This window comes from Euphorbia lathyris, chromosome 7 (genome assembly GCF_963576675.1).
Source record: "Euphorbia lathyris chromosome 7, ddEupLath1.1, whole genome shotgun sequence".
Lineage (NCBI taxonomy): Eukaryota > Viridiplantae > Streptophyta > Magnoliopsida > Malpighiales > Euphorbiaceae > Euphorbia > Euphorbia lathyris.
Genome location: NC_088916.1, coordinates 30,788,436 through 30,803,089, shown reverse-complemented (window position 1 = coordinate 30,803,089; position 14,654 = coordinate 30,788,436). Strand labels below are relative to the sequence as shown.

The 14,654-nt window shown below is 37.1% G+C and overlaps 1 protein-coding gene across 2 annotated transcripts; it reads right to left on the bottom strand.

The window, feature by feature from the left end:
- Positions 1-2,801: 2,801 nt before the first annotated feature.
- Positions 2,802-14,444, bottom strand: LOC136235247 (uncharacterized). 2 transcript variants are annotated; one of them, XM_066024838.1, is made up of 7 exons: positions 13,777-14,444; positions 12,031-12,109; positions 9,376-9,527; positions 8,381-8,498; positions 7,976-8,242; positions 4,059-4,130; positions 2,802-3,932 (listed from the first exon to the last, which is right to left on the bottom strand). In XM_066024838.1, the coding sequence occupies exons 1-7, from the start codon at positions 14,160-14,162 to the stop codon at positions 3,111-3,113; spliced, it is 1,896 nt and encodes a 631-aa protein (XP_065880910.1). In that variant the 5' UTR covers positions 14,163-14,444; the 3' UTR covers positions 2,802-3,110. The 2 variants fall into 2 exon arrangements, with proteins under 2 accessions (XP_065880910.1, XP_065880911.1); XM_066024839.1 differs by having other exon boundaries at positions 8,057-8,242; positions 13,777-14,443.
- Positions 14,445-14,654: the final 210 nt, after the last annotated feature.

The following is a 14,654-nucleotide window of genomic DNA, read 5'->3' as shown; positions in this document are numbered from 1 at the left end:
ACTTTTTTGGTGTCCTTTCCTTATTGTATACAAAGTTTGTTTGATCATATTTAGATTAGGAATCTCCAATCCTATATAAAAGGTCCAACTCCTTTCATTAAGGTACGATGTAATATCATCGTAGTATAGAATTCTCTATGTTTATCTCTTTTCTTTTAGACCAGAACTGATTTGAGCTTCGGAATATCCATTGTCGGGGATTTGGCCAAACTTCATTTTGTAAGTTTAGGTAGACTTGCTCAGAACTCCATCCTCAATAACATACAAGGATTCTTAACATCTTATTGTCCAGATCCTCGATGACATAACTTTTTCTATGATGTTATAATTGGTTCGATGAGCGTCGATCTTAAAACTTTCATCTGAGTTGAACAATTCTCTTTGTAGAAATGAACATAATTTCTTCGAGGATGGTAGATAATTCCCCTTACATAGCAAAGATGTTTGGGGAAAGAAATAATAACTATATTCACGTTGTCAAGGAAGTGGATTACACCCTAGGCTAAAAAATCCAGATTTGTAAAAGGTGAAAAGATCGCTATGAGTAGCCCAAATTCTCATTAGGCTGGGCATCGAATATTAGAATTACTAAATTGGACCAGATATCTAAGAAAGATATTCAGATCAGAACAAACTTTTGATTCATTTTTACAGATTTGACCAATTCGATCAAAAAAAACATCAGTTTATCTTTTTCCTGGAACATTCAATTCAATCTAGCAACCTAATTCTCCTAATCTTTCCCCTGGTGTCAAGAAAAATCCTAGTTTACACCTCAATGTTCTAGAAATTGATGGAAATCTTAGAAATTGTCTTGCCAGAACAGAAGAACCTCAGAGCACGTTGATAAGTGGGGAGATTGAGACCTTTGATATTGGAGAGATTGCTAAAAACTTGAAAGGTTGATGCAAAGCAGGAGGTTATATAGAGCTTGAAGAAAGAGCAAAATGTGTTTTCCTGGTGAATGGATCATAGGCGTTGTGCACAGATGATGTGATTCTACTAATGAATTAAGCTAAAATGAATACATTTTTGGGAAAGGTTAATCCCAGTCAAATAGTTGTGCATAAGGCTAAACAACCTGATTCACTCCTAGCCAAACAGGTTTACACGTGAATTTAGGGAGAAGAAGCTCCTTTTTGTAATCTAATGGTTAAGATTTTGTACTTTCTTGTTTATGAGTCTTTGGGGTTTATAAATAGATTTTTTTTTTATTGGGAGGAAAAAAATTCATTATCTTTACCTTCAGCCATCTATTTTTTAGAAAAGCTTTTATTTGAAGAAAGCCTTCAACTTTAATGGTCTTCCGAGCTTCTTGGGTGAATAGTAATCTAGCAAGCTTTAGGTGGGTGGTTGTAAGTATTCTTCCTTAATCCATGATAAATATTATTTTTTGAATATACTTTTAATGGTGTTTTACTGTTTGAGCTTGATTTATTGCATGGGACTTCCATTAAACTTGGATGAATATGGTTGAAAACACAATTAGTCATATATCAAAGGTTTTTACTTGTATAATGCTTTCTTATGCTTAAGGCGAGAATATGTATAGCTAAAGGATGCTTTGTTATACTGTTTCGAGAACATTCGACACTTGACCTTAGTGAATTGAGTGGAAGATACTTTGACCCTTCATACTTAACAACTTTCATCTATAAGAAAAAGGGATGAATACCCAACACCTACCCGTTTGAGTACGTAATAGGCTTGTGTTTGTCATAATATGTGCTAAACCTGCTTCCTTTACCATTTCTACTGCATATCTACTTTTATTATGTACAAATTCTTGCTAAACTCAGGTCTTATCACGTTTATCAACAATATAAAGCTAGTACTCTAGTGCATCCCACTTGATTGTTACTTTCCACTAATTAGTAATAACAAGCAGTAGAGAGATTGTAACTAAAATTAGTTTGTTACCAATTTTAGTTACAACCAAAAAATTTATTCCGTGAATACAAAAGTTTGAGTATTTTAAATCCATGGAGGACGCTAGAACCGTCAAATCTGGCGCATGGATTACACACGTCAGATCTGGCGAGTTAGGCGCCCTCCCGTGGATATCAAAATATGATTTTTAGTAAAGAAAGATTACATGTTTGGTCTGTGGAAATTACAATTTTGATCCCTATTTATAATTAATAATTTTTTATCCCACAAAATTTTAGCTAACAACTCCCTTCTTCTAATGGGATGTTACTAACTTCTGTTATTAATATCTCCAAAATCACGTTACCAACCATTGTGGATGCTCTTACAACCTCTTGACGTTCTAGTGGTGATTTGGTAAAATGTGTCTATGGAGTTCATTTTGAAATTACCCGAACCTAGGGGGTTTGATGCTTTACAATACAACCTTCCATTTTGCACAGCCGGTAATTGGCCAAAGTCAACACACCACATCACTATTTTTCATCTTATTCCCGTGTGAATTTCAACAATTCCTTGTTCTGATTCTATACATTAATCATTTTGAACTCAAAAACACAAACTTTAGTAGGTTGAATGTGAAAATGGTTATGAATTAAATTATAAGAAATTACTTTAAGTAAAAAATGGATGTTCGTGAACAATGTAGATTTCATTTAAAAATGAGTAGATTGATCAGGGACTTGTTAGAATAAGATCAATTCAAAAGGAAAATGGACATCATAAGCATTCTTATAATGTAATAAACAATAAGCACAAGACAAGAGCCTTCACAAATATTTGACTAGTTTTTCCAAAAGAATCATTGGCTACTATCATCTACTCAAAACTGAAACTGAAAAGAAAACGTAACTTACGACTGCAAGAAAAAGTTCAAAAGCAGATTTATATAAATCGTCCATTTGGATGATACTTTTTTAACTGTTACAACATATTATTGACATTACTTGGCTAAACACTTTCCTAATCAACACAGGTAATATGAATGGATTTTACACATTGGATTGTCAATGAATATGGTTGGCGACCTCCGTCCCAAAATCCAATAACAATCAGAAAAAAGTTACAACAGTACATGCTCAGGACAGTTCAACACCAACAACTCCCATGCCCGAAAAAGGGGCAAACATTCTTTGTGACCGAGTTTCTACTATCAGCCAGGATCCATAACGAACAAGCATTCAGACTATACTAGGAGGATCCCCAACCCAGTTGCAAACAGCTCGTGCCCAACGCGTTCTTATGCAGTCTACCAAAGGTGCATGTTGACAAGGCTCAGGTTTCGTCACTTCATTTTCTTTCCCACTTGATTCGTTACCCCCAGAACTAGATGTAACAACCACATCCGCCATAAATTCTTCAGGCGTCCACCTTGGTGGAACTGAAACCTTGAGTTTTGTGAGCCTCGGTCTCTGCACTGGCATCTCACCTCCGGAGCTCATGTGACCATTCAAATCAGATTTAGCAATGCCGTTAAAATGGTAAAGATCAAACACCTTCTTACCCATCAAACCACTGGAATCCTTTAGGCCACCCAAGCTCTTGTCCAGGTCCAAAATCACCTGCCAGAATTCGCTCCATACGATAAAGCCAGTGCTGCAAAGGTGTTCAAGTTTCTCAGATGGAAGTCTGACATTGGTTTCCCTTAGGACTTGATGAAAACCTTCTACACTAATAAAGCCACCGCCACCACTCTGATCTTGAGCATCAAAAGCTTTCCGAATTTGTGACTCCCTTTCTTCTAGCTCATTCTCATCTTGAACAGTGGTATCAAGTGCAAATAGAACTGTATAATGGGACTCACTCCCAACAACCCATATTGGCCATTTAGGGCATTTCAGATTTTGTCCAACCTTGCAGAAATTAAGGGATTCCAATAGAGTAAGAAATCCAACTTCCACATTTGTTGATATGCCCTTTAGACACATTCCACCACCTAAATCCATTCTACCATCAAACACATTCGGGACAGCCTCACCACAGAGCAGTAGATTCACAATTTCCTATTGAATAAAGAAACAATTTCTCAGAAAAATTGCACTGGTTATAAAAGACAATAATAACAAACTTCAGTGCCTAATAGAGATGTCAAAATATAATTAAGGCAACACTGGTATGCAGTTATGTACCTGTGACGCATGGCCAAAAGGTGCAGTGACCAGAGGAAGGCTGGGATCGTCCCTGTCAGCTTGAACAGTATCCTGAAGAAAAGTTGCATCTTTGCATGCATAAGTACAAAAACATGCCATGCAAAATAATCAAGTGAACTTATCACTAAAACAAGCAATTTTGACAATCAGATCCTACCATATAAGCAATACTAAGAACAACAACAACAACAACAACAAAGCCTTAGTCCCGAAATGATTCGGGGTCGGCTAACATGAACCATCATATAAAACCGTGAAAATCAAGTCGTGTCAGCGACACAGATTCGCTCCCTCCACTCCGTCCTATCCACTACCATATTTTCCTCAATTCCCAATAAACTCATATCACTCTCGATCACCCTCCTCCAAGTTTGCTTAGGTCTTCCCCTACCCCTCACCACTACATCCCTTTGCCACTCTTCGGTTCTCCTAACCGGCGCATCAAGCGCTCTACGTCTCACATGGCCAAACCACCTTAGTCGGTTTTCTCTCATTTTATTCTCAATAGATGTAACCCCTACTTTTGTCCTAATTATTTCATTACGCACCCGGTCCTTTCTCGTGTGACCACACATCCATCTCAACATACGCATCTCCGCCACCGACATCTTATGGATGTGGCAGTGTTTCACTGCCCAACACTCCGTACCATATAACAATGCTGGTCTAATTGCCGTCCGGTAGAATTTTCCCTTCAATCTATTAGGCATGCCGGGATCACAAAGGAAACCCGTAGCACTCTTCCACTTCGACCAACCAGCTTTAATCCTATGGGCAACATCTCCATCTACTTCTCCATCCGTTTGGATAATAGATCCTAAATACCGGAAGCAATCCGAGGCCTGAACAACTCTCCCATCTAGGGTGATTGTCCCTGCCTCCCTACTCCTACGGCCGCTAAACTTACACTCCAAATATTCTGTCTTACTTCGACTCAACTTAAAGCCTCTAGATTCTAGAGTTTGCCTCCATAGTTCCAACTTCATCTCCACTCCTTCTTTCGTCTCATCAACCAACACAATATCATCTGCAAACAGCATGCACCATGGTATACCATCTTGAAGTGAACTTGTTAGTTCATCCATAACGATGGCAAAAAGAAATGGGCTTAGTGCGGAACCTTGATGCACTCCAATCGTAATAGGAAACTCTTCAGTTTTCCCAACACTAGTACGTACACTCGTGCATACTCCCTCATACATGTCCTTTATGATGTCAATATATTTCCGCGAAATGCCTTTCCTTATCAAGGCCCACCAAAGTACTTCCCTTGGTACCTTATCATATGCTTTCTCCAAGTCAATGAAAACCATATGCAAGTCTTTCTTCTTATTTCGATAGTGCTCCATTAATTGTCTCATTAGATGGATGGCTTCCATAGTTGATCTTCCCGGCATAAAGCCAAACTGGTTTTCCGAGATCTTCACCGTCCTCCTTAGCCTTTGTTCAATCACTCGCTCCCAAAGTTTCATAGTGTGACTCATTAATTTGATTCCCCGATAGTTGGCACAATCTTGGACATCGCCTTTGTTCTTATACAAAGGGATTAAGGTACTTTTCCTCCATTCTGATGGCATCTTATTGTTTCTCCAAATTTTGTTGAAGAACGTCGTCAACCATTCGATTCCTCTTTCTCCCAAACATCTCCAAATCTCAATAGGGATGCCATCAGGTCCTACTGCTTTCTTCAACTTCATCTTACTTAATGCCATTTTGACTTCACCCTTTTGAATTCTCCGCAGGCATTCATGATTTATCATATCGTGATGGATACTTATATCTCCAACATCTTGTTGGCGATCTCCATTAAATAAGTCATCAAAATAGGACCTCCATCGTTCCTTGATATCCTTATCTCCAACTAGGACTTTCTGGTCCACATCCTTCACACATTTAACTTTTCCGAGATCTCGCGTCTTCCTATCTCTCATCCGAGCAATTCTATATATGTCTCTTTCCCCTTCTTTCGTATCCAATCTTGTATACAGATCCCGATTCACCTTTGCTCTAGCATCTCGTATGACCTTCTTTACTTCCCTTTTAGCCTCTTTGTATTTTTCGTAGTTCTCGTCACTCCTACATTTCCCCAATAGTTTATAGGATTCTCTCTTACTCTTTACTGCTTGTCGTACTTCTTCTGTCCACCAAGATGTGTCCTTACCCGGTGGCATGCTACCTTTAGATTCCCCTAGAACTTCCTTCGCTACTTCCCTTATACTATGCTCCATCTTATTCCATATTGAATCTATATCTGAATCCATATTGCAAGTCCAAATATCTTTTTTGGTCATCTCATCCACAAATTTTTGTTGATTCTCCCCTTGCAATTTCCACCACTTAATCTTAGTCTCTACTTGAGGTGTTTGTTTTCTTATACATTTCCTACTTCGAAAATCTAGCACCACTACTCTATGTTGGGTTGTCGTACTCTCACCAGGGATCACCTTACAATCAATATAACTCTTTCTCCAAGCACTCCTTACTAAGAAGAAGTCAATTTGGCTCGCATTACCGCCACTCCGATAAGTCACTAAGTGGGATGTTCTCTTCATAAACCATGTGTTCATGATACTCAAGTCATAGGCTGATGCGAATTCCAAAATATCATTTCCTGCTTCATTCTTATCTCCAAAACCATACCCTCCATGAACACTCTCAAACCCATCTCGCCTAGAACCCACGTGTCCATTGAGATCACCCCCTAGTACCATTTTTTCATCCCTAGGAACCTGTTGCACCACTTCCTCTAAGTCATCCCAAAAAGCTTGTCTTATAGACACATCTAATCCTATTTGTGGCGCATATGCACTAATGACATTCACAACCTCATCCCCTATCACTAGCTTAACACTCATAATTCTATCGCTCTTCCTAGACACCGCTACTACCTCATCAATATACTCCCTATCAATAAGAATACCTACTCCATTTCTACCCTTATCCTTTCCTGAGCACCAAAGCTTATAACCCCAAGGAGCTATCTCTCTAGCCTTGGCTCCAACCCACTTGGTTTCTTGTAGGCATAATATATTTATTCTCCTCCTCTTCATAACATCTACAATTTCAGCTAATCTTCCTGTCAAAGAACCTATGTTCCATGTCCCAAAGCGTAACCTACTACCCTTACCCCTACCCCTACCATTACCGTGGACTAGCTTATTTACCCGCAACCCTTGCATATTTGACACCACCCCCGGGTCCTGGGGTGGCGCGCCGCTTCGGGGCGACGACCTAGCAACCCTTGCACATTTATCACTACACCCGGGTCTAGGAAGTGCAGCGCGTCGCTGAGTAGGGAACGCCCCAACGGTATTTATATTATGGTTCATGTCATAAGATGTGGCTAAGTTTTACGCTGGCCGCCACAAACCTACCGCAACCCTCCTCCTTTGTCCAGGCTTGGGACCGGCTGTAAAGGCCACCAAGTGACCCTCACAGGCGGAGTTAACCCACATGAAATACCCTAACAACCACAATGAAATAGTAGCAGAAGACCTATGACTAGTCCATCTAGTATCAACAACAATTACTGAATACATAAATGATTCGTCTCCATTTTCAAGTGCATAAGCATCATACCTAACATCCTTCAGGGAGCATTCATATGCCAAATTAAACACACACATATTAGACAAGCTTCTGGAAAATAAGCCAAGTGGAATGTCAGAGATATTGGTTTAAATTTACATTTCCTGACAAAAAGACAAGGGTAGGAAAAAAGAGAAAAAAAAAAAAAACCAAATGTCATATATACTTTTTAAAAGGAAAAAAAAGAATTATGATGCATAATTAAAAACCTTGTATTTACACTACATTTCAAAGATCATCATTCTTATAGCTCAATTCAAATCAAGTATAGCCATCTTTATTTCACTTGAACAAAATCATGCACATACCCATGCTTGCAACAGGAAAGAAAAAGGTACATGGATCCAAATTATGGAACAAAAGGAAGCCTTTAAACTGACTACGCATACCAATCCTCTAGACAGTAATGCAGAAATAAGGAATAGCAGTGCCCCCATACGAGATTGGAAGACGGGAATCATTGTGTGGAGCCTCTGAAGAGAGATTGCTTGTGATGTGTATGACTCGATTCTTAGAATTTTCTGCAAATCCGATGCAGATTCAATTGACAGTCCCTCGAGTGCTTTTGCAGTGGTCTGCAAGATGGAGCAAACATCAGTCAGTGAATAAGCAGAAAGTTCGGCAAAAAAGTGAAACACAAAAGGTACATGTTTTGTTCAACAAAATCTGGAACTAAATGCTGCAGAATAAATTGAAGACCTAATCCAACTCACGTCATCAAATGTGGACCCCTCAGTCTCAAAATGAACAGTAGTATCCAGAGTAGCAATTACAGCCCTCTTATTACTTCCACAAAGAAACAGAATCTCACCCATGCTTCTGACCAAGGCTCTGAATACAGTATAAACAAGACATTAGTATTCAAAGGTTAATGAATTCAAATGATCGTGAAACAAATGAATTGAACAAATTGCCACTCGTTCTCATAAAATTCAAAAGCCAATTCACAGTCAATCATGAGACTTCAAAATACTTTACTAGATTTAACAGTTACTTACCAATTCACAGTCAATCATGAGACTTCAAAATACTTTACTAGATTTAACAGTTACTTACTACCACAACTTGCCCTATCTGCAGTGTGTTCTTTAAACAGTTGCTAAACTTTTAAGTATGATAGATGGACATATCCCTGACATTTATAAGAAAGAATCAGAAGTTTCTAAGCTTCATCTAGCATCAAGAAAAATGCTGTATATTATAGAATTAGTTACTCCTCTGGGACAAAAGAAAATTTTGGCACATTCTTGTAAGCACACAGCTGGAAACTCAAAATACTCAATCACACCACCATATAACTGCTGCAAACAAGCTACAATAAGAAGATGATAAAAAGAACATAATATGGAACCCCAGTGATCCACTTCACCGATTTGATTGGGGGGGGGGTGTAGAGAGTGACTGTGGGCATACAGGCTGTTGTGACATGACAACACAGGTGTCATAAAACAAGACTGAAGGGAATTATGTTCCACTTCATTCTTTTTCCTTTTTTTCTTTTCTATCAGTGTGTTGATTGCACTAAGAGGATACATCTCCATGTAGAGATTTTCTTTCTTATTTCACTCCATGTTTTTTTCTGTTATGGTAGCATCCTAAGTAAGGACTAATAGGATACTAAAAAGCAAATTAGAAGATAGAATAGTCTAAGATATTGCAGGCCTAGCAAAATGTGACAACTGATTTATAATCTCCTGCAGTTAATCACCTTGCTTTAGCATCTTCAGCTAAAGAAGCAAAGTTATTCAATGCAACATATTGACTTCTATTCAATCTTCCTGAACCCAAATTTTGTGGCGTATTTGCTACAATGTAACTCAATTCATCTGAAAAGAAAAGAAGGTATTTGAGAACAAACGCCTGCAAAACAACAGAAAATGATGTAAGAACATAAATTTGGATAAGAAACACATCAAAGTGGAATGAAATAAAGAGAATCAATTCAACAGAAGCACCAGGGCGGGCACAACAGAATCACATAATTGAAAATTTTAATAGGACACAGTAGTTCCAATATTATCAAGTCATGAAGTTGCAAAGCATATTGCTAGATGCATCTTTCAAGCACAAATCACGAACATGGAAAGGACAACATGCATTGAGTAGGCCCGACTGATATTCATCAAATATAGAACTTCCACAGACATCAAAAAGAAAAGAAAATGTGGAATAGCATACAGGATACACTCAAGAAAATTCATCATAATGCCTATCTATACCAGATGGAGAAGTTCAAAAGTTACTGAGGAAAGAATGTAAAACAACAATTGACGCAGACAATAAACTACCAAAATCATGTCATAAGAAAATAAAAACTCAAACACAATCTGAGGAATCTCTACAACAATTACCTTCCGAGTTTCTTTATTGAAGTCCTTTAATATATTGACTTCAAAATGAATTTTTTTGGAATATCTTGTAAAAGATACCAACGTATCCACATGTAGTGAAAATCCATAACACTTCAAACAAATAGCACTGTCACTCAATCAATAACCAATTTGATGTTTATTCGACTAAAAGGGCAAGAAGAACCAAGATAGCACTTATTTGAAAGCAATGCATAGAGACCAATTCTAGGAAGGACTAATGTAATTGCCATAAAAGATTAACCAATTAAAACGGTACAAAATGGTGCTCTGTAAAATCCCCACCTTCCTTAAAATATGATGAAAAGTTCTTGTAGGTTGAGCACCTTTCTCAAGGGAAACATAAAATAGCAGGATGATTTAAATAGGTTTGACTTTCATCAGATCGTAAAAACCCACTTCCAAGATCTCTTCCTTTTGTTTGACATTGAACATACATTGCAATGATTTGATAAATGGATAATTAGGATAGAGATAAAACAGCCCCTCCCGAGAAAAGTAAAAGAAGTTTTCTCCTCCTACTGATCGAGAAAAATCATTCTTGATTCTGTATATGCATGGATTTTGAGTGTCAACTAGATCCATAAAATCCAATTTATTTAATTGACATCCATTGACACACTACTGATGTTATTGACTACTATGGACCAGACCATTCCAACCCCCTAATCTCGAACAAACTACCAACATTACCATAAGACAAATCTAAAAAACAAGCAGAGGAACAGGACATCGTCAAGCCATCGAACAAATATGTACAATATTAAGTTATTGTGAAGCCCCTTGCGTAATATTAAGACCTATCATCTGCTGACTTCTAGTTTTTTTTTACTGAGGGATTCTAATAGAATATAGGGATATGGTACCAAAATAGGTCTAAGGTTTTTGGGGAAGTACCAAATTAGGCTCAACGTTCAAAATAGCACAAATATAGGTTTAACGTTTACAACATAATATCAATTGAGGCTTAACGTTTACAATATAGCATCAATTTAGGCCTCACGTACAAAATAGCACCAATATAGGCTTAACATTTACAAAATAATACGAATTTAAGCTTAACGTTTACAAAATATATACATTTACAAAATATACGAATAGCATCAATCTAGTGTTCGAAATATTGTGGATATTCAATTACTTTTAGTTTGCATATATTACATGAGCCATGGAATTTAGGAGTCATCGAATGGTTGATGAAAAACAAATATAATCTTAATGGGCAAAAATACTAATTAATTGTATTATAATAAATAAGAATATAGAACTAAATAAAAAGATAACATATAAAGTTAATAGGAAAAGAATATAATATGGTTAATTTAATTGTGACGTTTAGCTTAAATTGGATATATTTTGTAAACGTTAAGCTTAAATTCGTAATATTTTATAAACGTTAAGCCTATATTGGTGCTATTTTGTACGTGAGGCCTAAATTGATGCTATATTGTAAACATTAAGTCTAAATTGATATCATGCTGTAAACGTTAAACCTATATTTGTGCTATTTTGAACGTTGAGCCTAAATTGGTACTTCCCCAAAAACCTTAGGCCTATTTTGGTACCTTATCCCTAGAATATATGCAGCAGGCATGTGGACAGGTCCAGATCTCAAGACAGTTACTAATTTGGATTATAAATGCATTACACTTGTGAGTTTTGAACAATGAGATTTATCTATGCAAAGAACAAACTAGACCCAAGCCATACCAAGTGTTAAAAGAAAGTATTTTGATACATTATTAAACAATGACATGAAGACATCCACCATCATAGAGTCTACTACATCAGCAATAAATTGCACAAAATATGCCAGGAGCACAGCTCTTCACTCACTCTACCCACGGGTTCCTTTATAAAAGAACTAAAGAATAATATAAAAATAAAATAACGATAATTAGAGAAGGGTTATGTTATCCCTGTGTTATTTTACATCACAGCTAAATTTAGAATAATAAGCATGCTACAATACATATTAGTTAGAGTTTACATACTTGTATGGTTGCTAAGACGCCACAGGGTCCACCTTCATGCTGCACTAGGCCCATAGATGTTTCTGGATCGGGGCTAAACCTATAGGAATGTTTAGCATGATATCAGCTATTTATGACATGCAGACATAATTGCCGCACTATGCACATTCAGCACAAGGTAATGGAAGAAACTGGAGCTCATCTTAAAAATGTCTCAAATATATAACAAAAGTAATATGCTTGAAATGCAATGACAATCGCATAGATCTAGCAAGGTGTTTACACCAAAAATAAAATTTTCCTAATACATATCATGGTGTACACTTTGCACGGGAGAAACTTTTCCTTTTAGGAAACTTTTTATATTTTCATGGTACATGGTTCACTTAGAATTTCCAATAGTGAACCTCAGTTTCCCTCAAGGGAAACATCTCAACGGGAACCGAGGGAAACCAACTTCCTAGAGTGTACCTTAGGGGAAACCATGTAGTGTACCTCGTGGGAAACCAACTTCATATAGTGTACCCCGAGGGAAACCAACTTCCTAGAGTGTACCTTAGGGGAAACCATATAGTGTACCTCATGGGAAACCAACTTCTTATAGTGTAACTCAGGAGAAACCAACTTCCTAGAGTGAATATCAAAGGATATTTGAGGTAAACATAGGGGATCATGATGTCATTTAATATTTCTAACGTGTATTCTGTGAGCCAATTAAAAAGAAGGAAAAATCAGAAAGCGTACGTATCAATTCATCGTGGAAGTTAAAGTGGAGCAATTACTCAATATGGAGAACGTGACTTGTGGAATAAAGCAGGAAGTTACCCAACGTCTATAAAAGGAAGGAATCACGATGAAGACAGACACAACTCAACAACTCAACACACCGAAGCAAAACTCTAGCAAATTATCTCTAGACTTCAGCATTTTATATTTCTCAATTATTCCCTTAGTTTTCATTTTAATTCAAGTTCAATTTCATTCAAGCTTCAAGTATAATTTTATTTTATTTGTTCTTTAATCATTTTCTGTAAGGTCGGTATCGTTTTGATAATCGAATCTTTTAGGAATTTTCGGACTCTTTATTTCTTACAATTGTTTGTTACGTAGAAGTTAGAAAGCGCACTCAATTTCATTCCATAGTTCGAGAATACTATAATTCTCTGGCACGCCCGCATTTTCCACGAAAGAGCCAAACACAAGGTAATGTCCTCAACTCTGGACTTTAATCTAGAATTATAAAAAGGTACCAATATCATTCTCTTGGAACAGCACAAGATGCAAAAGCACACTATTTTATCAGCAAATAAGACGTCAGTTTGATAGGACTGATGTAACTGAATATAAATCCAAATTCGGGAATCTTCTAATCAAATTTGTACTAAAAAAAGTCTCTCCATATTTTTTTTATCACAGAAAGTGATAAAAGTTGAAGCTTATTGCCATAAAGCACACCACAATAGGCTACAGAATGTCAATTACCAGTGAAATCCAGTGCATTGCCTAATTTTCATAATAGCAAAAAGAATAATTAATGTCAACAATATAGTTTACAGAACTACAGCATCATCCTACACTGAGTTGCACTAATGACTAACCTTAAACGACTTTACTTTACCATTTCATCGCTATACCACTTACGTTTCAACTTGCGCAATTATTTTTCTTTTTATTATCGGCTTGTGGTTTTCACTATTTGCATTTAGCATAGAATTATAGACCAACTGATCGGAAAACATGGAAGAGCACAGAGTATAGGACAAGTACCTTATTCCCTGATTACTCCATTGTGCTAGAATGTCCTTGGAAACGACACCACCAAACACCATAGAGAACAACTGATTAGCTTCCTCGTTCGATAATGCTTTACCCAAAGTCCCCTCCTTGGCGCCAATATCCTTCTCCCTACCAAAATCCGCAGTTTTACCGGGGCTTTTATCAATGGGTTTGGAAGGCGAGGCAACTTTGAATGCGTGCAGCCGCTTCTCAGCAGCCGCTGCCATGAGCTCTCTCTGAAGCCGACGTGAGTCCTCCGGAGAAACCATTGGTGCTCCAACGGAATCCCTAGGCTTGCTCCGCTTAGGTTCTGGTGGTGAATTTTGCATGCTCATTCTTAGAGCCATTCTGAGGTCCTCTTCTTCTTGATCCGCCATTGAAGAAGAATCACCAGAGCTGATCTAAAAGGAAACGAAACTTAGCAAAATAGGGTTTTCTATTTCTTGTATGTATGAATATACACATACATATAGATCGATTGAATTGATCGAAGCACAGATTTCAGGACAAGAAGATCAAACAAGATTTGGGAACCAGAAATACAAAAAGAAACATACTAGGGTTTGGATTTTATTTGATCTGCTAGCGAATAGAAGTAATATTTGTGAGGAGCGAGGCAAGGCAATTTTCAGTTGGAAAACAAGAGTGACAAAATGGAAATGGGATTGAGATTTAAAATGGCCAAAAGCATTTCAGTCCCTTATCTTTTATTTATTTAGTTTAGATACATTAAGTTGTTAAGTTTTTCCTTCAAAAAAGTTCTTAATTTTTTTATTTTATTTTTCGCATTAAATTAATATTGACCAAAAAGTCAGTTTTAAATATAATGTTGAATTAAAAGAGTGTTATTCATTTCACATACTTTTAAA

Excerpts from the sequence above, each read along its gene's own strand:
- LOC136235247 (XM_066024838.1), bottom strand. The coding sequence starts at position 14,162 with ATGGCGGATCAAGAAGAAGAGGACCTCAGAATGGCTCTAAGAATGAGC. Across the intron at positions 9,528-12,030 it reads GCGTCTTAGCAACCATACAA|GCGTTTGTTCTCAAATACCT; the intron begins GTATGTAAACTC and ends GTTGTTTTGCAG. Across the intron at positions 8,243-8,380 it reads AGGGGTCCACATTTGATGAC|ACCACTGCAAAAGCACTCGA; the intron begins GTGAGTTGGATT and ends TCCATCTTGCAG.